At 29.2% G+C, this 27,590-nt stretch overlaps 1 protein-coding gene across 1 annotated transcript in view; it reads right to left on the minus strand.

Annotated features, from left to right (window-relative positions):
* Window positions 1–466: 466 nt before the first annotated feature.
* Window positions 467–27,590, minus strand: part of LOC129981717 (cytochrome P450 4V2-like) — a 32,696-nt gene continuing 5,572 nt past the window's right edge. Inside the window, exons 2-11 of the mRNA XM_056092670.1 lie at window positions 24,684–24,796; window positions 23,367–23,452; window positions 22,672–22,859; window positions 18,100–18,169; window positions 15,866–15,992; window positions 14,217–14,375; window positions 11,977–12,150; window positions 10,063–10,129; window positions 4,261–4,440; window positions 467–718 (exon numbers count right to left, since the gene is read on the minus strand). Coding sequence (XP_055948645.1) covers window positions 546–718; window positions 4,261–4,440; window positions 10,063–10,129; window positions 11,977–12,150; window positions 14,217–14,375; window positions 15,866–15,992; window positions 18,100–18,169; window positions 22,672–22,859; window positions 23,367–23,452; window positions 24,684–24,796 — 1,337 coding nt within the window. The 3' untranslated portion in view covers window positions 467–545. The remainder of the gene's footprint in view (window positions 719–4,260; window positions 4,441–10,062; window positions 10,130–11,976; window positions 12,151–14,216; window positions 14,376–15,865; window positions 15,993–18,099; window positions 18,170–22,671; window positions 22,860–23,366; window positions 23,453–24,683; window positions 24,797–27,590) is intronic.

Raw genomic sequence — 27,590 nt, forward strand, 5'->3', positions numbered from 1 at the left:
TAAATAAAGGAAAATCTCCCTCCCTTTGAAATTCAATTTTTCATTTCCTATTTATTCAAAAATAAATGGGATATAATTTATCTACCAAAAATAAAAGAAAATCTGGAATAACTTTTTTTTTTCAAAATCGAAAAGATTTTATTCTTTTCTAATAAAAAATGAATATATTATTAAAAATACTTAAAAATTAAGAAGAGAAATGCAAAAATCTCATGGCAACAAGATTCTAATCAATAAATATATAATTTTAAAATTTTACACTGCTGTAAAACTAATTTGTGTTTTTTTTTCTCAGAATTTTTAGCATAAAATATCAGAATTTTATGTAACTATTAAATAAATTAAATATATATTTGCAATTTACAAATTATATACATCTTTATATATTACTTTACAGTTTAAAGAATTATGATAAAAATTTAACTCACTCATATGAAGGTAGAGTAAGTTTAAACATTTTTGCTTTCATTATATATTTATGTGAGACAAAAAGAAATCCTTATTTTATTCTACATTTTTTTCACAGATAAGCAATACAATGATCTTTAAATCTCCTGTGTTGACCGTGATCTAAATTTGACATAAACTGGTGATGAGGGATGTAATGCAATTTGCATTACTGGTAGCACTTTGTCCCTTTCTTCTAAAGATTCAACAGTGAAATTTCTCAAGATAGTTGCAAGAAGAATCTTAACTTCCATTGTTGCGAATCTGTACCCTAAATACAGTAAAAATATCACATTTAGATTAAAATAGAACATTATTGTAAAAAGCATACTAATTGTTTTCGAAAGTAATTGATTGAAACACATTAACTTATAACGACTTTTGCTAAATCACGGCAGTCTTCGGGAAAATAGTTTTTAAATTATTTATATGAGATGCAAATTTAAATTAATATAAAAAGAGACCAACATATATAAATTTTGTAAATAAATACATTTTCTGGAATTACACTTTGAAATAGTATTTGAAGAAGAAAGATTATGATTGAGACCCTTTTTTTAGGAGGAGACATGTATAGAATCTTGTAAAACTGTATCTTGAATGTATCATGTATATGTCGGTCACGGAAGTTAGTTTTTATTTAATGATATATGCAATTCGAAATCCCCAAAATTGAATGCAGTTGCTAATAGCACTTTAAATTATTTAAAAATGTCCATCCCCTTCATACATTCCATTAATAAAATGTGTTCAATTCAATTCCTTTCACTTATTGCGATGATTTCTGGAAAGAAAAAGCAAAAGTAATTAATTCAATTAAATTGCAATATATTTAAATTTATTGTTCATAAATATTTTATCCTTAAAATACTTAAATTTATGTTGTCGAAAATTTCATTGGTAACTTTTAGATATCAGATCCTTCAATTAATTCATCATTTCGATTAATATCGCCTTCACATCATTCCAACTTAAACACTAATTTATATTTTTTCATTGAAAAAAAAATATCACATATGATAAATTTACTCTAAGAAGGATTTTTTATCTTTGAAATCAAATAACAATAATAAAATTGAATAAAATCACTGTTATAAATGCAACATTCTGAGAAATGTTCCGTGCATTTTCTCAATTCCATTTAGCGAATAGTTTGCGTAATGCTACAGAAAGATATTGGAAAACGAAATCTTAATCGGTAATTAGAAAATGCAATAGATATATTATGTTTATATAAACACATGAGATAAATGATATTTTGGGTTTTCAAGACATTCACCATTTTTAGGCTTGAAATATAGAAAGGAAAACCGAAATATTGAGTAATAATATCTCTGCGATTTTGCAATTCGTGTTATTATCCATAAAATTTGATATTAGCTAAAAATATTGATGCTGCGAAAACTAAATTCGTTTAATGCCATGTAAATGCAGAGCATAAAATTTACTTTTAGCTAAAAAATATTTTCTTAAAAATGAAATTAATAAACATAACCAAAAATATTTTCAAAATCCTATTTATTTTTTTATGTGAGCGCTGGCAGTAACAAATTCTGTTAGTAAGCTTTTAGCAAACTTCATATATGTGGGCGAAATTTGAGATTAAAAATTTCATTTATTCGAAATCTTTGGTAAGAAAGAAATTAGATTAAAAGTCTTTAAGAATTTGAATCTTAAAGTATTAAAATGTAAAAGTCTTTTTATTTTAGTTTTTTTTTACCTTATATATAGAACAGATTAAAACGGCAAGGCCATGTATAGACAGTTAGTTTTCATAGTTCATGCTCTATTGTTATTCAGTTTTGAGTTATGTTAGCATAAGTCTTTATTCATTTGAATCCGTCCTATTTTGATATAAATTAAATTACTTTAATCTAAAGAACCTGTGTCATCATTTACTACAGCCCATTTCAATCTTTAAAGATTTTACACCAATACCGATTCCATCTGTAATATAAAAGAGATATTAATAAAAGTAAAAATGTATGTGTTTTTTTGTGTGAACACAATTTCTATAAAACATTGGAAATACAAGAAGCATCGTTTCCATTTATTCCCGATGAAGATTTTTTTTTTTTTGCTTCGTTTACAGGTCTTATTTTCTAATCACAGCAAATATAAATTTCCCTTGGTACATTTAATAAGACATTTGTGAAAGAATGAATTCAGAAGAATTTGAATTCAGCCCTCCACATATATACTTTTGTCGTTCAAAATTCCTTACCTTTTAGATTTAGTGATTTCATTTAAAAATATATTTTTTCCCAGTGACTTCATGTTACTTATTGATGATATATTGTTTTCTAAATAATTTTAAAAGAGACCTAAGAATCAAAATTCTGCTTTTGATAATTTGTAAATTTAATATTGTTGAATAGAGATATTTATATTATTTATATTCGGATTATTACTTTTTACATCTCCTTGCTAAACTAGCTGTTCTTATTTTATTTGCTTATTTATTTTATTCTTATATATATATATATATATATATATATATATATATATATATATATATATATATATATATATATATATATATATATATATATATAAGGGGTGTTCAAATGAAAATTTACGAAACGTCTTAACAACGTAACCGTTAACTATATGTCTGTGCCTCGATTGGAGAACGTAGCGAGTCATTTTGGGATGCGATTGGATTCTCTGGCGTTGATCGGAGTATGCGCGGATGACCGCATGAGCAGAAAAGAGCTGAGGCTCTTATAAAGAGCGCCGCCGAAGGTCCGAAAATTGTTCAATTCCACGAGCACAGAAGAACCATTAACTCCGATGAGACACTCCGAAGACTACACAGGTACATCAAGAATAAAAGCCCGGGGTTACTCACGGAGGATGTAGTTCGGCTCCATGAGAACGCTGTGAAGGATTCGGCCTAGTCACGTTTACAGGAATTCTGGGAACGAAGAATCCTTTGGTTCGTTAGTCAATGGAATCGTTGTACTCAGGCCTGTGGTGGATAATTTTGAATAAAATCTTCATTTATATCCGCAGTATCGTTTCGTACCTTTTCCTTTGAACACCACATGTATATATATATATATATATATATATATATATATATATATATATATATATATATATATATATATATATATATATATGTTTGATAACTTACATGGTTTCTGTTCAAGTTCAATGTGATTTTATTCTCGGATTTTGTAGGTAGCGAGATTGAACAGTCTATTGAATAAAGGCTTTAACAAATTTAAAAAAAAAATAATGTTATTTTATTTCCGAAATTTACACTATATATTGTCTTGAAAGATACTGCATAACTTAAAAGAATGAAGCAAATGCTTTCTATTTGAAAGGTAAACAAAATCCTTAAATATAATTACTCTGACATAAGAGAATTTGGGAGTCATTTTTAATTTCTCTGAAATATTTTTTTAATATTATGAGATGAAAAATGTTTGGTTGTTATTCAAAACCATTTAATATAATACATCCACAATTTCAGGGAATCCAGTATCATTTCCAAAATAATAATTTCCAAAATAAATAATTTCATTTGCTGAATTTTCGGTAACGGATATTTTAAAATGTTTCTTTCTAAATTTTATTCCAAAATAACTTTAAAAGATTTCTATATATAGAGATAAATATTATTTGTTATGTTGTAAAAATTTAATTTTTAAGGCAGTTAGATTCAGTCTCTCAGGCTTATTAACAATATATACATATTCAAAGTAATTGATCAAATTTTCAAAATCTATTTTTGCTTGTTTATGATAAGAGGAAATTGTATATCTTAAAAATGCATGCTTACAATGGTAAAATGTCTCTTACCAATGCAATTTCTTGGACCAGCAGAAAAAGGTATATAGGCATACTCAGGTATTTTTATGGCATTTTCTGGTGAAAACCGATTTGGATCAAACTTTTCTGGATCGGGAAATACGTCTTCGTCTCTGTGTAAGAAGTAACTTAAGATAAAGCAAGATGCTCCTTTGGGTAAGGTATATCCGCCTGAAAATAAATGCTCTTTCATTAATGAGTGCTTTAAAGGTTAAAAAATCAGTTATCAGATAATATAATTCAGTTCAGATAATATAATTCAGTTATCTAGAAAAGCTAATTGGAAATAGTTTTAATTAATTTAGTTAGTTTAGGAAATAGTTTACCTCATATTTTTATACAAATCACTTTGTACTCTCAAAAGCCGAATGTATTTTACTAAATATTCAAATGTTATAAATCTTTCTAGAAATAAATTACTCTAAAATTTTACACGAGAATTTAAATGTTTGATATTACCCGTTTATTGAATTAATTTATCGGTAAATAATTATGTATTCACTTTAAAAACTAATTTTTAAAACCCAGGTTTAATTTTTCCTCAGACGGTGTATAGCGATTTTTACACTCTAACATTTATTTATAAACTGTTTCTTTTTTCATTTTACTATAAAAACATATTAAAGGCGTTCGAAGGTTTCATATACTAGAGAAATAATGATAATAATTATAACAAATCAAAAATATCTTTAAATCCATGTCTTTTTACTTCACGAATTCCTTTTTATTTGAAAATTAAGAATGTTATTTTCTCATACAATTATTTATGTACATAAATCTTAAGATTTAATGAATATATCCAAAATAAATTCAGCATTAAAAATAAAATTTTCTTATTAACTATTGAAATTGAGATAGTTGAAACAGAAATACTTGACATCCATCTATAGTGTGTCGGCGAGTATATTCCATTTTCGGATATATATATATATATATATATATATATATATATATATATATATATATATATATATATATATATATATATATATATATATATATATATATATATATATATATATATATATATATATATATATATATATATATATATATATATATATATTAGTAATAATATAAATTTATATATATAATGTAAACATAATAATTTTAAAAGCATAAGGCAGTTTCGACGATAGAGAAGACACTTTGCATTTTTAAGTTCGTTTTATTCTCTTCAATCTATCCGTGGAAGGCATAATTATTTACAAGGAGTGACAGCACACACAGAACGAAAAAAGAAAAATGAAAGCCAACTGAACATTTTATCCCTGTGTTATATAACATGATATTTCAGACACGTGTCGCTTCTAATTGGAATTTCTTACACGTGTCGACCTTGAAAAGAGAAACAGAGGAATACATTAGAAGAATCTGTCTACATCAGTGATTCTCTATGAATTCACTCGGCACGTGAGAACCGCTCATGCAATTATTTTTAAAAAGCTTCAGTTGAATTAATTAAAATTTAAAATATCGTTACATATATATATATTTCTTTTCACATCTCATGCGAAAATCTTATCTTAATTGTTAATCTTTTCTTTTCCCAGAAAATACACTAGGATTTCCTTGAACGTAATCATGCGTCTTTTGACTAAATAGTTTCATATGCATTTGAAAATTATTTCATGTTTTATAAAATATATTTTACTATATTAGTAAAATTAGGCTGCTGAATATATTATAAGGAAAGTCCGTGCAATTTTTCTTTGGGGAATAAATTGCTACAGAGACAATGCCTCCATCGATGATTTTCCCTGAAAGTATCCATTAGCGGACATTTGTTTCTATTATCTTCATCAGGCAGAAAAATTTTTAAACCAATTTTTGAAAGAATGGAATTTGTTTGAAAGTAAATCGTTGAGATCGACCTTATTCTTAGGCTTTCAAATTATATGATTTATAATACAGACATAAAAACAATAATGCATAAAAAATCATATATATATATACACACACAGAGAGAGAGATGTGTGTGCGTGTGTGTCAGTATAAAAGAAGGTCAATTTTGTGTCCTTATTGTAAAAAAATGTCTGTGACAATCAGAGTTACAAAGACCGATTACAATCATTTGAAAGATATGGGATAAGTAACCAATTTCATTATTCCATTGCAAATGGAAGATAACAAATGGTCAGATGACAACAAGAGATGTGGATGGTTGTTGGGAGATAATGAAGGGACAAACAAAAAATGCTAAATAACAAAAAGTTCCTTGTGAGAAATGCAAAGAAGGAAAAATTATATGCAATGAATTTTGAGGGTAAGAACTTTAATTTCTTACGTGACATTTTTAATAAGACCCTGAAAGGGTTAGGGATGCACGGTTAGATGATATTTGCATCAAATATTGAGATGATTTTTGCATCAAATATGTGTGTGATAATGCGCAATAAGCGAATTTACACCAGATAGTTTAGATTGTTGCATAATATTATGTGATATCATATATTATTATATATTCTATAATATTATGCAGTATTGCGAATACAGTTGAATTTTATATACTTTCTTTCGCCACAGAATATCCCCGAACTTGGAATCTCTAGGATTCCCTGTCGGTTGAAAGGATATACGTGGGAGTATTTATTAAGATAAAAGAAATACACATAAAAAGACAAAAAAAATCAATATACACAAAAAAGACATAAAATATCAATATACACATAAAAAGGCATAAAATATCATCAATACACATAAAAAGTAACTATATACAATATTATAATGATGATTGAGGTGTTCGGTGGGGAGTATGAGCAGATGAAATCTATTGAAGGTAATATATTCTGGAGAAGAGCTTGGTTGAGAAATGAAACGAAAATTTATACTGGGCTTGGGTCTGGAGAAATCAATTCCTCGTTCTCTTGTAGGAACCGCACAAGATTTCTAATTTTAACCTTGGACAACTTGTTTCTCATAATGTTGGTCCACCAGATATTTTCTAGGTCGTGGATGGGTTTTTTGAGATGAAAAGATGTGTTGAGAGGGCAACTAGTGGCATAATGAAGGGGATCGCCTACTTCGCCGCAGCCACATTGATCAGATCCTTTAATATGGAATCTCTTGAAATATGAAGGGAAAGGGCCATGGCCAGTTGCAAAGATAATGTCAAGCCTATTCCAAGATGATGGGTTAAAGGACACTTTCGAGATGATTTAATGGATGTTTCTGCCAGTTGAGCCATTATCCCATTCTTCTTGCCATCGCTGTAGGCTCAATTCATTTACAATACTTTTCAGATGGCTTCTAGGAGCTGGGTATTGAACGGGCGTACCTGCAGAAATGGCCTGTTTAGATAAGGAATCTGCAACCTCGTTTCCGTTGGGGCCTACATGTGCTTTAACCCATCCTAACTTAATAGAAGGTTGGGGGAGCAGAATGGCTTGAATTTCCTGAACAATTGGGCTTGAGGTGGAGAATGAACTGATCGCTTTTAAGCTGGACTCGCTATCACTCCATATTTTAGCGTTATGATCGTATTTGCTAGCCCATTTACATGCTTCCTTAATGGCCAGCAGCTCTGCCTGAAAGACAGAATTATTTTCGTTCAGTTTGCCGAGCCACTGATGAGTAATTTGTCCGTTTTGGAATACTCAGTAGGCAAAGCCGGTTTTCCCCTCGATTTTGGACCCATCTGTAAAAATATCCGTCTTGTTTGTAGGTTGGAATTCTTGTTTGAAGGAAATTATGTCCTCAAGAAGAAAGTTTGAGGGGAAGATTTTTGTGTGAGAGCATTTCATCTCGAAGTTCTCACGATGGAATATTATATTCTGAAAATGGCTAGGTAATTGAAGACGACTTACTCTTACATAGGTTGCTTCTGCTTGCGCTTTGATGTGAAGTGGAAGAATTCCTTCTATAACTTGCAGTGCTGCCGTGGATGTTGTTCGGAATGCTCCAGAAATACTCAGGAGAAATTTTCTCTGTATTGAGATTAGGATTCTTTGTTGTCGGGATGAGAGAGGATAGACCCAAGCTGATGCTCCATGTAGGATCATTCTCTCGGCAACGGTGAAGTAGAGATGACGCCTGAATTCTTTTTTCAGACCCCATGTGGAACCAGCAATTCTGCAGAGATTTTGGTATAAGAGAATCGCCTTCGTTTTGGTGTTAAGGAGGTGAGGAATCCAGTTTAGCTTATTGTCGATAGTAACACCGAGATATTTTAAAGATTGTTGCCTTTTTATTGTTACGTTATTCCATTTAATTGTTGGGCCATTGACTAATTTGCTTATCAAGATATTACATGATTTTTCTACGGAGATTTGAAGGTGATGCTTGTCGGTCCAGCGCTTGAAGATTGAGAGAGCATCCTGGGCGGCTGATTTCAATTTTGCTCTTGTTGATTCGGCTACTACAAAAACAAAGTCGTCTGCAAATGCCTGGAGGTGAATGTTAGGTGGCCATTTTTCAGAAAGAATTTCGTTTGCGACAAGATTCCAAAAAACTGGTCCAGAACAGGATCCTTGCTCGCAGCCTTTCTGCTGTGACCAGGCGACAGTACCTTGAGATGTTTGAAGAAGGACTTCTCTATTTTCTAGGACATCTTTAAGTGTTTCTGTAGTTTTTGAATTGAATTTAAGTTTATCGAGGCTATTGCGGATGGAAGAGAATTGCAGATTATCGAAAGCTCTTTGGATGTCTAAAGAAATTACCAGAATGTGTTCGTTTTGCTGTTTGAAATTATGGATTTTTTCTGTTAATTGCTGTATTGCGTGGTCTGTGGATTTTCCATCCCTAAAACCAAATTGGTTTGGATGGAGCAAGTCATTTACTCTGAGTTGATGATTAAGTCTCTGCAAAAGGAGTTTCTCAAGGGTTTTGCCAATGGTGGGAAGAAAAGAGATGGGGCGATAAGAACTGATGTCTATTTTGTTCTTACCCTTCTTGTGAAACAGTATTATCATTCCTTTTTTGAGTGGAGTAGGGAAGCATTGCAGTTGGAGGCACTTATTGAAGAAGGCGTGGAGATTGTTCAATATACGTGTGATAAGAGGTGCTTAAATATTTAACAAAATCAGGTTTTAAACGTCTGAGATACAAATATCAAAGCAAGCCGAATAATTATCATTTGACAAAACATCCCTCCCTTCATTTGATTAAAGTAGACTTTTTAATGTCGTTTCGTTCCGTTTTCGCTACTTTAACAGAATGTGTTACAATCAGATGTTAAATAGCAACATCAATGTAATCATTTCACTTCGTTTATTTAAAATTAAATTCAGAAAACTGATATTAAAAAAATCATTTTTATTTGTGCACTAAAAATAGCAGCTGTATTTTTAATTAAGATAATTTATCACCTGTTAGTTTTTAATTAATAGTTCATTATCATAAATATTTTCTATAATTCATAAAACATGATACCACTGATATATAATCAAAATTTAACAATATCATTCGATAAACCAATATTCTGAAACATATTTTCACAAACCATGCATACGCATATGAAATTTCAAATTTCTTGCGCTTTAGAAATTAGGTAAAAACTTCATTATTTAGATTCATTTATGCAAATGTGAAATTAGCTTCCAATGCGCGTTTATAAAAATGATGTTAATTTGAAATTAAATAAAAGAAAATTCCAGAAATATATTTTTTTTACTTCTACATAATAAAAAAAAAATCAAAAATTTTCTGTTTAAACTTTTATTACTTTTTTAAATAATAGAGGTGTTTTAAATTTTTGAAAACCCTGTATTCTGATATTTCTTTCTAAACAATGGTCGAGAAATATGCATTTTTAGCTATAAACGTAACAACAATAACAAAAAAAAAAAATCTTACAAATGGTGGTATCTTCTTCGACTTGTCTTCCGAAGATTGGCACAGCAGGATACAGTCTGAGGGTCTCCTTTAAAAAGGATATTAATAATTTACTAAACTAGTTAATTAATCTTTAAATTAATCGTTTCGTTTCAGAGACTATTTTAATACAGATATCTCTGAAAACTGAAATGTCCGAAGAAAAGAAAAATAAGAGAACCCTGCTCCTTCAAACCCGCAATGACAGCCTGTGTTATTGAGACACGTTCTTAGGTGTATGATTAGACATCCTATGAGGGGTCTTAGGAAACTTCCTATTTCCCAAATCAACCTAGGCGAGCATCTGCAATAAGCAAAGCACGCGTCATGGGAAATCACTCAATAATATTTTTAAAAAAAGGAGATATATACAGATATCCAGATGACTCAGGAGGAGTCCATAACTTCAATGAGCAGACTTTGTATTTTGACCATATTTCAGAGTGTGGAAAAAAAATCGGACAAAGTTATTGCATCAAAAAATGGAAATTAATTAATTTATTTTTCTTTTCTTTTCTTTTTGTCAACCACTTCAATTATAACATTTTTTACAATGCATCTTTTAGCTTACGTACTCAGTTTTGGCTTTTTTACCATGCCTAGCAAAAGATACGCTGTTTTAGAGTTGGAAAACAAACTGCATGAAGTCGTTCGTTTGCTTACTGTACCTCGGTAAACAGTGTCTGATGCAATCTGTCATTTCAAAAGGCTTGGCAATGATGGTCAAAGTCCAGGAAGGGAGCAAAATCGTATGATGAACACTTTTAAAGCCATAAGGGTGTCAAAAAAGCGAATTCAATGAAATTCTAGGGTTATCATGAGAAAGGACGCTTGTGAACTGGAATAAGGGATCGATGAGTACAACGAATGGCAAAAGCAGAACTTGAACTAATAAGTTCCTAAATGTTCAGCTTCTCTCTGAAGAAATGAAACTTGTACGGCTCCAAAGACATCGAAAGACAGCGTTGAGCGAGATTCCTTTTCACTAATTAGAATCTCTTTACCGTCCAACAGCTCATAACTTCTAGAACTATAGGATCCAGTCTGTAGACGTTCCAAGCACTTCAGCAAGAGTTGAACATCGCGGAAATCCAAAGTCGGTCATGGTCTGGGGTGGAATTTGCGCAATCGGCAAAACATTTCTGGTTTTGGGGGATGAGGGCGTTGTCGGTCAAGGCGGCAAAGCAAGCGGTGGCATCTTTGATTTTTGTGGATGGGGAAATAAAACAAGAAATCTACCAGTGGGAAGTTGCTAAATTTCCTTGGACCAAAACACAATTCGGCAATATAAAGGTGGGGTGATATTTTGTTAATTTATTTATTTTGAATCAAGTTATAGTAAAAGTTGTTTGTGCAAGTTAAAGCATCCTGTAAGAGAAGTAATTAATAAGTTACTAAATAAGGATTTTCCGTCCAATTGCTTCAGTGTATTGCTCTCCAAATCAATCGAAGGCAGTCTGCACTGACGAGAAAAGTCAAAACTTATCTTTGATTTAATATGAATATATGCAAGAAATTGAGTATTGCATACATGAAATTCAATATGCACATACATTTCAGAGCATATACATATTAATAAATATTAGCTTATTCCAAATTCCAACCATTATCTTTCTGTGACATAAAGTATATATGCGAATATATAATTTTTCCTAATCTATTTTGATGATATTATTTCTTTGTTTGCTTTGATTATTCTTTCTGTCATTTTAAACATTTGGTTTAATGTAATATAAAATACCACCTTTTTTAATAACTTCCGAAAGTTAATTCTGCTTCTGATAATAACCTGTCATTCAATTATTAGAATGTTCTCATGCTTTGAATTATGCATTTGATATTCATTATATGTAAAAACTGTATTAATGATATATAAAATACTAAAATTTAACCAACTTTTACGACACAATCCAGATAACAGAGATCATTCAAGTCATTTTCAGTAATATCTTTATCAATATTTTTGCCAAAAATTCTATCGAGTTCTTCGTGAACCTTTACTTGGACATCAAGATAAAGACCTATGAGGTAGAGTGCCCAGGTAACAGTAACTGCTGCTGTATCATGGCCCTAAACGTAAAAATTAAATACGAGATTTTACAATTCTACGAAAACAATTTGAGATGCACATTATAAACACCAAAAGTTCAATAACTTATATAATATCCTTTACAGAACATAAATTGTATACTTAAATAATTGTAATATGAAATTTCAGTTGTGTTATAATGTATTTTTATTTTCAAAAAACATTTTTTTGTAGAAAATGAAAATCAATTAATCAATATTACTTTGATTGGTCATTGGATTTCATTAAATGTCATGATGGTGTTTCTTCAAAGATAATTTATATATGAAAAATTAAAACCAATTAATCAATATTACTTTTATTTATTTATTTCTTATTACTTTCTATTTCAAAAGGAGTTGCATAATTCCGTTCACAAGAAGTCCTTTTTACTTGAGCAAGCATGCTTTTACCGAACAACGTAACTTAAACAATGTAAATATTTAGAGACTGATTTGTATTGCGTGTTTTATTGTACAAAGACATTAGAATGAGTGATGTATTTAGAAGTCTGACAATTGAAAATCAATCGAGTGAGTATTCCGAATGATTCAAAAATTTCCATTGAGTTTTAAAAAGTTTTCAACCAGTTAATTTTTTTGTAAATCTATAGATATATTCAAATAGAAGCAGATATTTTATGCTTCATAATATTTTCTGATATATATATATTAATTTTTAATTAAAATATTAATTTTTAATTTTTATGGTGAAATATGTAAGATACGTTTATTTTTGTACATATTTTCCCTATAATAGCATTTTTTAAATAAAAATAACACTAAATACAGAAAATATGGCAATTTTGATTGTCGTATTATTTAATAGAGCATATTATATATATTCAGTATATATTATTACTGTTTCTTTTTTGTGTTCCAATGCAAGTCCAAAAATTTAAGATTCACAATACTCATTGTCATAAAAATATATACCTGAAATATAAAAAATTGCCTTAAATTAAAATAATAATGTACAATCTGAAGTTTGCAAATAAAAAAATAGTTAGCAAAAATTAAAAAAAAAAAAAAAAAAAAAAAAAAAAACACGCCTTCAAGCATGACTATGCTTCAGACCGCAAACGCTTTTTTAAATAGATAAATATAAGTGAATTCGTCAATAAGAATTTATGAATTCGACTTTGATTAAAAATTATCCTGACATCTAAATATAGTTATTTTCAACAATTTCATACACGCTCACGGAAAACGTTTGCAAGAACGGAAATTTATTCCTGAAATCTTTTAAAGGTGTCAACAGGTACAATAAGCTAATTTCAAAATATTATGAATAGCTTATTTTTGAGCAGCAGACAAATCAAATTAGGGATTTCGTAAACATGTCGAATATTTCACCGTATACACTTGTCTTTGTAATATATTTTATTCCAACAGGCCACAAACGTGAGATTTTTTTTTTTACAGCTGATTCTTTATGTATTTAATAAAACATATTTTGTTCCGTGGAAAAGTGATATTCTTAGATTTCATGTCTGAAAACAGGTGTCAGTTGTACAATTGATAGATGAACGGCCACCTCTGCCCTTAAATCGAATAAAAAATTAAAAGACTGCGTTTCCTCGATCGTAATTTAGAAACAAAGTTTTCTCATTCGCCCCAGATTATACCTCTGAATAATTTCTCTCGGATGATAAGAACAATTCACAATATCCACATTGACAACCCTTTTTCATTTCTTATGACATTGCTATAAGATAATCACGCTTATACTATAGCTGTTAAGTATATATTTGATCGGACATTTTTGAGCTATTTCGAAAACCACCCCGCCCCTCAAGTCCATCTGGGGAAAATCTGAACCAAAATAGAATGCATGACTCACAGTCAATACTCACGTTGAAAGAAATTCGCAGGAAATTTCGCAATGACATTCGGGTATTTTGGACTCCCGCCTTAATTTTGTTAAATGGGGGTTTGAGATCTTTCGGGATTCATAGATCTGTACCTTCTTTATTTAAAGAAATTTTAGATAAGAAAATTTAATACTTTCTTCTTATTAAAAAAACATATTAAAATTTCATTTGGAAAAACAAAAACAAAAAAATTACCGCTAAAGCAAATGTGTCTACTTCGTGTTTGACATCTTCTTCTGTCAATTCATGTTCAACTAAGTGCAATTTCAGAATTACATCTAACAATGCTTGGTGCTTTCCTTTGTCAGCTCCAGGTCCAAGAGATAAATAGCGCTCTTTCTTCTCACGAATTACCTTCAGAAATACCAAATTGTTTTTTTAGTTTTTTCATAACTATACACTCTTATATATATTTATATATTGATACAGTGCACAGCAATTATTTTCACATAAGACCATTATTATTTTCACATCAGTTTTATTCTGCTGAAAAACTGAATAAGTTGTAATTATTCCTTTTAATTAAAACAAGTTTAAAATTGGCGCAGAATATGTAAATTTCAAACTGCATATTCATAACGTATTATGTGTCATTCATAATGAGTTAATTGCTTGAAAATTTCAAATCATCAATTATGTTTACACTATATCTATTACTTTTATTTTAATAAAATATATTTATTTTCATTTGAAGAGTTACTAACATTGATTGATATTAATATATCAAGAAAACATTTTTAAATATGTTAGGAAAACTTTGAAGAATACATAAAAATGTATAACGAAAGTCAAAATCGAAAGTAGATATTTTTTAATAAATATTTTTACCAAAATGGTGTGGTTGAAAATCAAATAGAATAGGAAAGCTTGGTTTAGAAAAAGTTTCATATGCAAGCAAACTAAATATTTTAATTATTCGATGAACGAAAATGATCCTCAAATCAAGCAGGTATATAAAATTTTCTATTCCGTCGCAGGTATTGATTTGCATTACTCAATTACTATACTTTGTGTAAAATTAACGAAATTTATAGTGATAAAGATCCTAAATTGTGAATAAAATTATACATATGAAATTTAGTGGTTTCGGTAATCATGAAACATATCTATTCTTTTAAGCAAGAACGATCAACTATCAATCATAACATTGGCATCTAACACTTCAAGTACTTTTTATAGCCAAATACTTAATCAAAGTTTATTTGATTTCCTTTACATTCTTGTACATTTGATTTCCTTTACTTTCTTACATAATACTTTATCAAAAATGTGTTTATTTGATTTCCTTTACATTCTTGTACATTTGATTTCCTTTACTTTCTTACATAATACTTTATCAAAAATGTGTTTATTTGATTTCCACTACTTTTTTTATATTATTACTTCATATTTTACAGTCATTAAAGGGAATAAATGAAGGATATTTTATAGTAATTATTGATATACACTTTACATTTTCAGGTTTATTAATTCAATATCTGTGTCGTGACTCCTTATTTTACTTTTTTTAAGATTAATGATCTATGAACGCGCACAGTTGTATGTAATATATAAAAATATAGATAGATAAATTTATATATATAGATATTTTCTTTCAATATATTATGTTTTAATGCATCGAGTTTGAAACCTTTTTACTTTTGAATGGATTATTTTTGAAAAAACTAGTTAAATTTGAAACTATTTATTATGAATTATTCTTAAAATTAAGGGTATATTTTTATTTATTTTAAAGGCAGAAAATTCTTTTAATTACATCTAAGAAAAACTAAAAGGTTTATTAAAACCTAAAATATTTAAAAAATATCCGGAAAGTAAAGAGACAATTTCAGTTCGTTTAATACCTTTTCTGTGAATTCGCTCAAGAATTTAAGGTGAACTTTGGCTTCTTTACCGAGTGGCGTATTCCAAGCTATGACCTCTGGCCACAGCCAAAATGAATACAGTCTGTACAGAACAATATCGCACAACCTGTACAGAAAATAAATTTGCTTAGAAAATATTAGATAGAAAAATTTTCCTATATAAAGCTATATATTTCTCCAAATTTAATTGTTAATACTTTACATAATTAAGATAAACCAATTGCAATATATATACATTTTTTAAATTTGGAAATAAATTCAACATTAAAAATTAGAACCAAAAAGTTATGTATTGTGTTACTAAAGCAATAATAATTATCTTTAATAAAATAAAATATACATTATAACGATGAATGAAATAGAGAAAATATGTCAATGCAGACATCTTTGGGCACAATAGTGACTAAAAATTATTTTAAATCTTTCTCTCTACCCAAAAACAATTTTAACCGATGCAGAAAGTCTTTTAAGGAAACGTATAGATCAAAAATAAAATAATGAAAATCGATTTGGATTATTGAAAGTTGTTATTTATTTATTGAAAGCTTATAAATTTATTTTACTAGATACCAATTATATTTCAATCAGGCTTCTAATTTTTAAGTAGTTCATTAAGTAGTTCATTCAGGTGCTTTATTTTTTTTCTGGGGTTTGGGCTACTTTTAGAAAAACAGAAACTTGAATAAACGTTATTTATTTCTGAATATAAATTCATTTAATACATAATTTACTTTTAATTATTTATGCACATTTTATGATTTTCTTGAAAAATTTATATTAAATAATTTCAAAACTTATCTATTTATTAAAATATAGGATTACTACATACAAATTGGGAAAATTTTGAAGTATTTATTTAAAGAGCAAATTCAACAAAGTTGAGATGCGTATATTGTATAATATTTTTTCTACCAAGGTTTTAAATCCCGAAAAACTATTTACTAAAACATTTTACTGATTAAATTAGATAAAAAAATATTCATAAGAAGAAAAAAAAGTTTAACCTAGAAATTAAAATTGAAATATTTATATATGTAACTAAAATAATAATCATAAAAATTGAATAATTTAACAATTTAAAATATTTTATGGGTCTTACACATATATTATATCTTTAAACCAAACACAAACATATATATGTAAATGTATGTGTATGTTTGTCTTGTATGTTTATTCTTATGAAAATATATCCTATTATTTCATATAGAGAAATTGTATTCATATTCTTTCTTGAAATTGAAGGGTATTCAAAAAGAGGTGATCGCATTCCGAGTAATCATGAAGAACATTGATATTGATCTTGCTAAATTTATTATATTTTTTTAACATTGAATGTTTATTAATCTGAAAAGACCATGCAAGACATAAAATAGTTGCGAGATATAAATAGGCTATGGTATATATACTTAAATGAATATAGCAAAATAATGCGTGGTTTTACAATAAATAAAAATCAGACAGAATAACAGACGTATAGTGTTTATTGAAAGAAAACGAGAGATTGGAAAAAGTAGCTTTCTGATCGCAAATCCGAAAACAAAAAAATGTTTTATTTGTTAGATATTTCTCTTATAAATAGATGGAATCGATATTCTATGAAAGATAGATGTAGCTACCTAATGTCCAATAGTATCAAATGATCTGAATATATATATATTTTATAATTTCATGTACTTCTATAATATAATTAAATACTGAGGAAATCCATCAAAATTGATATTTTCGCTCAACTTTGATGTTATATTTTATTCAAATATTTTAAATAATTCAAAAATTTGAAGAATTAAAATTGCTCTTTACACTAAACTACTTCGAATTTACAAATATTTTTTGCTGCACATTTGTTTATTCAAGAAATTAGATAAACCTCTATTTAAATGAATGAGCTGTACAGTAGATAAATTCTATCTAGATGAAATTCAACGGTTTTTTCATGTAGGTAAGACACCCTCTCCACGACTACACGCCACAGCAGCGGGAGGATATTCGTACACGAGGGACTTGGCGTGCTACAGTCCCGCTTACAAGACAATTCTTCGGTGGAATCACGACTCGAACCTGAAACCCACTGACTCCACAACCAAGACTTTACCACGGCAAACATGTTCAGTGGAGAAAATATAACACATGAAATAAAAGTAGCTCTTAGAACAATCACTATTGGAGATAAATGGTGCTATCATCGAACAAGTTTTTCAATATTTCTCACTTACCTTCGAACTGCATTCGCATATTGTGATTCGTTATTTCCAAGAGTATTAAGCTTTACATCGAAAGCAGTTTCTAAATAAAAAATATATATATATTACATAAAAAAAAAGAATTTTATTCATCATATAAAATTAACACATAAAAAGTGCATGTTCTTTTCTCTATTATATAAAAAATTAATCATAAAAGGAATAGTGTATGGGGATTTCAAAAAGAATAATTAGGGAATTATTGTAAGAGTATTTTTGTACCAAATTGTAAGGCAGGGGAGATAACTTTAAGACTCTTATAATGTCAAATATATTAGTTATATTTTAATCATATGTTTTATTCTAATAAGATTTAATGCTCGAGGGAAGTGAAGGATCATGTAGGTGTAAAAAAGTCACAAAATACGACATTATGTTAACTGTTTCTATTTCTCATGATATACGTAATGACAAAAATGTAAATTTCTGCAGGATCGATGTAGAAGGTGTATATTTTACATATGGTTTAGTACATTCAAGTTCCCACAGAAGACAGTTTTAAATTACAGCACTTCTATATTTATTAAGGAAAATTAAAATTTCAATGGACTTTTGTAGTTTCTATTTTCAGGATTTTTGCGGGTATGTAGAGTTGAATTAATGTAATCGGCAACACTTCTATACAACGTGTCACTTTTATTCCCACATTATTGATCGAAGTGCAGCAGATATTAAACCTTTAACTGGAGAGGTGAAAATTCAGGACTTAACTGGGGTGGTGCGATAATTATTCTCAAATTTAATATTCTATTGGAAGTATCAGTATGAAAACCTGCCAATATATTCTAAATATATTTTTTCTTGATATATAAATATGTTTTAGAAATTTTTTTCTAAATATTTTATCAGTGAAAAAAGTAATTGCGTTTGAACCTACATTTTTTTCTCAAATTACTTATTACAACAAACAATATTCTATCAAGACAAATAACTTATTATTTTTTAAATCGTATATATTTTTACAGTATATAAAGCTATATAGAAAACAATATAAGGGGAAATTCAACAATTATATTAAAAATAAAAAAAAACGACAATGTGTAAAATTAACTTTTTGTTTTTTTTCGCCATCATCGGTTTTCGAGGCCATTTTGAACATACAGGCTAAGTACTATAATAAAAATCAGCCTATAAATTCTGTAAATATTTATCTTGGTATATTAACAAATTTGGAAATTTTTCTTAATCTATTGTCACTAGAAAAATTAATTATATTCGAAAATATATATTGGAGTCACCCCAATGCGAACTTTAATTGAAAAAATATTCTATACAATTATCCTCATCACTCAGTTCACTTTCTGACACTTTTAAAAGTCTCTGGAGCTCTGCTTCATAACGAGGATCAATAGGTTTGATGAGGTTTCGCGCACCAAGTTTTAGAGTCGTCTGCTAAGCCGTGTTTAGTAATGGAACACTAAAAGGGAGGTGAGATCTTACTATCGTCGCTCAAAGAATTAGCTGAATTATTTAAAAAATCATTTGCTAAAACCGGTTGATAAAGTACACGTGTATTGAAGGTCAAGAAACAGGAAGCTGCACAGTCAATCAATTTTATTCAGTTAAAAATAGAATAGGGGTGACCAGAAGTCCATCGTCAGCAGTCTCACATACCGCACCTCGCCAGTCAAGAGTTAAGAATCGTTATGGAAGCTCAATTGTCCATCTGCACCAAGGTGGAAATGGAGTTGTTATTCGCTTTTTGTTTACGCAAGCTGTTGAACCTTCAGAAATTGAAATCTGCAATCAGATACAAACAATCGGGGAAAAACTGCAAAAGTCTGTCATCCGGCAAGATAACGCTCGGTAACATTGAAACAATAAAGGAACGGATATTTGAAAAAATAAAGGAAATGGGATTCGGAGTATAAGAAACACAACATACAGTCTATACCTGGCTCCAAGTAATTTTTATATATTTGGAGCATTAAGGAAAGCTTTAAGGGAAGAAGATTTGCATCCAATGAAGAAGTCATTGAAGCGGTGCAAAATTGGTTTCAGATATAAACGAAAAACATTTTTATCGAATAAATTAAAAAAAACAACAACGTGTGAAACGTTGAGGGAAATGGTTTGAAGTCCTGGGGGATTATGCAGAAAAATAATGCATGTTTCAGTTTTATATCATAAGAATATATTCTTCTTTTCTCAAATGTTCCTTTTTTATGTATATTATTACAATTGTAGAAAAGCGAAATAGTATTTAGAGTAACCGTTTATGGGTGATTCAAGCAAAAAAAAATTCTAGTGCAACATCAATTGCGTACGAAAGCACAGGTTGTGTTCATAAATGATTATAATTAAAATTTTCAAAAATTCCCTTACACAAATATTCACTTTTGTTTCCATTATTCGCTTTTATAGTATGTCATGAAACAATTAGAAAATGGACATGAAGCCATCTTCATTTTTTATTAGTGTTTAATAGACCGCTTAATTAATTTTTTTCTCAAGTAACTGGGAATTTTTTTAAATTCTAACTGAAAGATTAAAATTAAATTGCAAGAAAATAGTTAACGTTCAAATAATCTCATTCTTTCTGGATTTCACTCCTAGCAATTACTTTTAAAAACTAGGTGTATTAATTCTACCAGAAAAGCTTAGATTTTTGAGTGTTCTAAGACTGATTTATTAATCAATGTATTATTTAACGCTTTTCGAAAATATCAACTTGAGATTCAATACGCGATCTCAAATTTAGAAACAATTAATTGGGCATGGATGGAAAATATGTCTCGTAAGAAGTAGTTTCTCACCTTTAAGTCATTTCATGTTGGAACTAGAATTACACATGAAGTTATGTTCACAACATTTCATTTAAATTCAATGCTACTCTATATGTGAACAGAATTTAGCATAATTTCGCACTCATAAGGAATTCTAAAATCCTCTGAATTGAGAAGCATTCTTCTTGTTGTTATTTATGGCTGTTTACAAGCCAACGGATGAACTGTCCGCGATTTAAACCGACTGTTCAATGGCTTCTCAGGGCAAATCCCCCTGAATACCCGAAGGCAGATGTCTGACTTTTAGCTCATATGAAGATGATACACAAGCATTCACTTGCACAACTCCATTTTACATGGGGGGTGACTTTTTCACACACTTCAAAGATAGACACAGAGTAGAGAATAATCATGCCCACGCCAGCACTTGAACCAAGGACGTCAGCATTATAGGGAACACGGGCTACTCTTGGGCGCCGGAAATGATAAACCTTTTTCTTGGTAACCCTGTACTTGCTATTTATTTTGATGAAAGGAAATAACAAACCTTAATAAAAAATGAATAAAATCAAAATAAAATTGTTGAACTTTGAAGCAGGGATATTATAATATTTTTCTTAATGAGCATGATTTGGTTAATAATTGCTAGATATTTCTGTACTCTTTGTGTACTAAATGCTGAAAATGTCGTACCTGATTTAGCGGGAATTCACCTATTTCAGCCTTTGGATGGGAAATCAGATGTAACTTAGAATAGTTAGAATTATTATCAGACTTGAAGGGTTCTTTTTATTTTTATTTGAGTTCTATCAATAATAAGTTTTTAGCATCATAATGATACGAAAATATAAATATGAAAGTATTCTCGGCATTTTGCTTTGTAGTTTGTACGAGAAATATGACAGAAAAATTAAAATATCGAGTCAAAACAAAAGGAAACGGATATAAGACTAAGATGTGAAATTACAGAAGTAGAAAATCTTTAAAGCAATCTGTGGGTAATAAATATTGGGGTAGGGGAAATAGTTATCATAAATTAATATATAATAATCATAAATGAAATAAATTACAATTAATGTTTCCTTCAAAACATCTGGATCTTCAAATCTATACAGAATCTATCTATGTATCTATCTGTATCCACACAAAATCCGGATGCCACACTTGGAAATCCATTGGTTTTATGCTGATTGTAAATACTGATATTCATACTTTTATAAGTTTCCATAAGTTTGACGCACTTCAGAACACTTTTGTGGCTTAGAGCTAACGAATTTGCAAAAAATAACATTATTATTATTTTTGTTTAGATTAGCATTTATATTTTTGCATATCTTTAATAATAGATTTCAATATTTAAACGGAATTTAAATTGTTTTAATTGTTTCATAATATATATGATTGCATGATTTTCTTCCATTGCTGGCGATTAGTAGAAAATGAATCTAATAATTATCTGTGAAATTTGAATAAATAAAAAAATGAAGTTGCAATACCTCGGAAGTGAAAATGTAAATAAATTTTGCGCTCACATTTTTATATCTTGTAGGTTATGGGACTTTATTCACTATTCATTCCGTAGTATTCATATATACTGTAGGTGAGAAAAGGTGTCAGTCTAATAAAATAACATTGCTATAATCCTGTCATAATTCAATGCATATAAGAATAAAAAAATATTAAGTTGTACATTAGAGATAAATGAAGATAAGCATAGCCAGTTTTTCCTGGAAACCACCTGAATATGAATACGGTTAATATGTGAACCATATACATTTTCAGCTGGTAAATGCAAAAAAAAAGGCTTTTGTTTGCATACCACAAATTGTATCCAGAGCACAAAGGGCTATCGTATGAGATATTTCAGTGAATTCATTTTCAGATTCTCGAAAAACCTTAACGAGTTCTTGAGCATGTTCATTAAAAACCGGCAAGAAGCCTCTCAAAATATCAGGATGGAAACAACGGTTTAGCAGCTTGCGTCGTGGCTTCCATATAACATGTGGACTGGAAAGGAAACAATTAAATAAAATGTTTACAAAGTTTTTTATTTTTTTTTATTCTTGAATTTATTACAAAAAATAGATGAAATCGTGATACATATTTAAGAGCATATATTTTAGTTAAAAGCTAATTGCCAATTATTAATACCATAATAATTAATAATTTTTTGCATGTGAAATTATTAATACGCTTTTCAAATATAATACGGGCCATTCTTTTCACAAATAAATAAAAAAAGTGGTATTCATAGAATAAACAAATTCAGTGTATATTTATTAAAGTGCCTTTCTAATATTATAAACGCAGCTTAGACAAGGAACACATGATATATTTCATAAAAGCATACAAAATTTGGGGAATTCGTATAACTGACAAAATTTAATTCAAATAATTTTAAATCTAAAATTCGAATAATTTTAAATCTAAAAGAATAGTTCTAACTGAAATAAAAGATATCTCAAAATGAGTTGCTAAATCTAAGATAATATATGGAATTTATAAAGCACTTACCTCGTAGCTAAACCATAACCAAATAAATGTTTTGCGAATTTATAAACCCAACTCTTTTCTTTCATCTTATTTCCACTCAGGGCTTCCTACAGAATAAAAACGAATAATCTGTCACCATTTATTTAAGTAACTAACTTTGCTATCAATATATATTTGTCTTTGAAATGTTTATTTTACAGTTCATGTTACAGTTATAAAATTATATGCCAGATCTCAGTTTTTCTGATCTCCAGTTCATTTGTTATGTCTTCTTTAACTTAACTTAGAAAAAATTAGTAGTCGTTGTTATTTTCACTCAATTATGAAAAATATGATTATTCCAAAAATTACATTGACGAATAACCTAAAATTAGATTTCAGTTCACAGTAAGTTTCGTAATATTAATGACCCGTTTAAAAGCAACACAAGGGCTATTTTGGGACGTAATTTTGTGCCGAGGGCAGATGACTCCTTAGCTGGCACCCACGCTCCAAACTTCCGCACCACATCCGTAGGTAGAAGTTTGATACCGACGATTTTAACGTGCACCAGACCCACTCACACCACGGTTCTTCGATGGAATCGGATCTAGAAACTGAAATCCGCCGGTTTCGAAGCCGAGACCTTACCACCAGACCACCACCACCCATGTGTCGTCTCTGAAGATGAAGAAAAAGATTTCTTATTGTTCAGGAGAAGATATTCTTCTAAACTTACTTTTGTTCTAAATCCATAATTCAATAATATAAAATTTCAATTCATATAATATATTTGATTATTTAAAATTTTTGAACGACTCTTTACTGCTGTAACACACTTATGATTTATTGCAATTATATATGTTAATTAAAATAATTAGACAATATGTAAAAATTCGGCATATTGTCTGTTTTCAGACGCCAAAACTTTCTTCGCTTATAAGCATAAGTCGGATATGATTTTACTAGGAAAAGAGAGTAGATAATAAATGAAGGAAGTGTTTATTTTATACTGAGCAATATATAGAAACATCAGGCAAATTCAAATTACAGAAAAATAGAACAATTATTAAAAAAAATAGAAAATCAGCGTCCTAGTAGAATCGCTAAATGAGAAAGTGCGATAAGCAATGGCCTCCAAAGAAATGCCATTCTTACTCTCTACGTATTACCTCTATACGGAATAAAATCGTGCAGCAGTGATAAACACGTAATTCTGAAATGAGTAGTAATTTATATTGATTAAGAACAATAAGGCAACAGTTTATATTAAAAATTTGATACTTTTGAAAAGAAAATCATGTTAGTTTGATAAATCTTAGAGGTTTTACTTCCCCAACAAAATTATATAATACGAACCTTTACAGCCTCAGCTTTGACAAGAAATACAAAAGGCGTGTATAAAATCCAGGTACAGAACAAATGGTCCTTCTGATAAGTTTTATTTAGATTTCTCATTGTTTCCATAAATTCTGTAGGGAGAAAAAAGGGAAAAAACCCAATTATTATTCAAATACTGTAAAAAAGATTGTTTTTGTTTGTTTTCAGAATTTAGTAAAATGAGATGCCATGTTAATTAATTTTCTGTTCTTACCTAAGATTCTGCTGGAAGTAATTATGAGTTGATGCATTTCATAGGCATTCAAAATGGAATATCTATAAAATTCATCAACTCAATTATATCTTAATCTTAAACAATCGTATTTCCATACTAAATTATTAATGAAAATATATTATATATACTAAAGGAAATCAGCACATAATTAATAGGAAAACAAGAATATAAACTTAAATCATTTGTAGTAAATTCTACTGTTTTGAATGTCTGTAAGAAAATATAACGCAGCATTAATGTTAGTTTTAGTTATACGCATAAAATGGATTTTCATATCATATATCTTTATTTATCATATTATGAACTGAAATACCTCATAAATCTTATACTAATTTTATTTTTCTACTGTTTCTATCTCTTACATTTAAATACAAGTTTAGCTCATGATACTTTAGCTGAGAATTAAGCGTTTTAATGTAGTATGTATAGATATTGAAATTACGTGTCGTTCATTTAAATATAACAGTATATTAGTTAGAAAATGAAGTAATATTTTTCAGATTTCAACGAATTTCCGTAATTATCAGCATTTTTTATCGAAACTTTGTTTACCTGCGAATCAACCCGGAATTGTTTTTAAAATGATTCATTTGATTTCTATCTCATTTCTTTTAACCAAATGCTTATTATTTTGCTAAAAAAGTGAAATTGACATTTCTTCGATTTAACTTCAACATTAGCACATTTCAAGTACCAGCTTGTGGAATATGTATACATACATGCACACGTACGTATTGTTAGAACTAAGCATTCTTGATATTCATTTGAATTTGAATTTAAAGTACTTTCTTTGTATTTTGTTTTATTCTTTTAAATAAACTTAATCTTTAAGAGATATAAAAATAAAATCATAATACCGAAAATTTTACTTCGCTTTATTAGATTATATTTGTATTATAACCGTCAAAATTATAATTTTTATAAGCGTCTTCTGTGTGGGAAAATTATAAACGCGTTCGTTTATAATAAATTATTAAATCAAATGTCCAACATTTTATCTATTATTTTTAACGCACGTCTGAAACGCTGTAGGTGTATTCAGAATTTTTTTGACGGTTGCTTCGTTTCGTGTATACCGTCCTCCGTTCAATTTAAATCAAGTCGCTCTGGAGCCGAATTTGTTCGAACCTCTTCGGCCTTATTGGAACTTCAACTGAAGGGAGCTGGGCTTCGTTGATATAAAAAGAAAGGGTGAGACGAGAGAGAGGAGAGCTTTGGTTTTTTCACTGTGTAATGGACGAATCCTGAACTCTCGTTGCATTTAGAGATTTTTAATTAGTTGATTTTGAAAACCCTAGAGATTTTAAATTGTTAAACCTGTTTTTTTATTTATGCTTAATTTTAATTGTGTCTATGTCTGTGAATAAATGTCTTGTGTGTTTTTAAAACTATGTTTTCTTTCTCAAAACATTACAATTGGCATGGATTATCATTCTCACTTTGACAGTGATTGATTACCACTTGACGTACATTTTTAAAGCAATAAATCTTGCATGTAAAGATGAAGATTATAATGTGGCAACCATTTTAAAGCTTGAGCTAAAATGGTACTATTTAATGAGTGTGCGCATATATCACACAACCAAAGCATGTAATCTTCAGTTAGTCTATTTATAAAATCAATGTTATAAATGAACATATATTCAGAACTGTAAGTAATGAATAATATGAAATTAGACAGAGACATTTTGAAGTTATATACGAAGGAAAAAAATGGAAATATGGAACCTTTAAAATGGAAATATGGAATGAATTTGTTGTGGAGGTCTATGATGGCTCCACAATTGAGATTGAGAACTAAATAATGCGGTGTAACTAATTTAAATAAACTAAGGAATTGCGGTGTAGCTATAAGGATGAAAACGATGCTTCTATAAAATGCGGTTTATTTCTATGAGAAGGGGCATGGAGTCAACCCCACTACCAACGGTAAGCATCGCGTTCCGAGTTCTTAACAGTTCTGGCGGGTCATGACCCCGCGCAGTTACAAAAAAGGAGCAACCCTAGAATGGGCGCTTGCCAACTTGGCGCGTTGGTAGCAAAGTACTGAACATGCCGCCCCCGTTGAAATATACATTTCAATAATTACATCAATTACATTTTTTGTAAAAACAAGGGAGGCAATTAATGCAGTAAATATATGAAAATAACAAAATGACATTAATAATTCTTAAGAAATACAAATAGTTGCACTAGCACTGAAAAGAAAATACAAATAAAGATAAATAACAATGAATATTGCAGTTTTTAGATATAATATTCGCTACAAATATTAAAGAGAATCTTACAGATTTCAAGGTACACATTTAGAAATGAATTATGTAAGGTGAAATTAGACTTCCAATGGCAAAAGTGCAATTTTAGAAATGGATCGTTTATAGATACCAGAATGAGTTTTAACATTTACTACTCTTACTACATTGTCTTTACCATAGAATACATTTACAATTCTACCTAAAATCCATTTACAACATGGAAGATTTTCTTCTTTGAGCAAAACCATGTCACCAATTTTTAAATTTTGGTTCTTAATTATCCATTTATGTCTTTGTTGCAAAGTACTTAAATAATTATTTTGCCATCTTTTCCATATGACTTGTACCATTTTTGAGGTTCTTTGCCATAAATTCAATCTATTATTTTCCGTGTTT

Source organism: Argiope bruennichi, chromosome 8 (assembly GCF_947563725.1).
Source record: "Argiope bruennichi chromosome 8, qqArgBrue1.1, whole genome shotgun sequence".
Classification (NCBI taxonomy): Eukaryota; Metazoa; Arthropoda; class Arachnida; order Araneae; family Araneidae; genus Argiope; species Argiope bruennichi.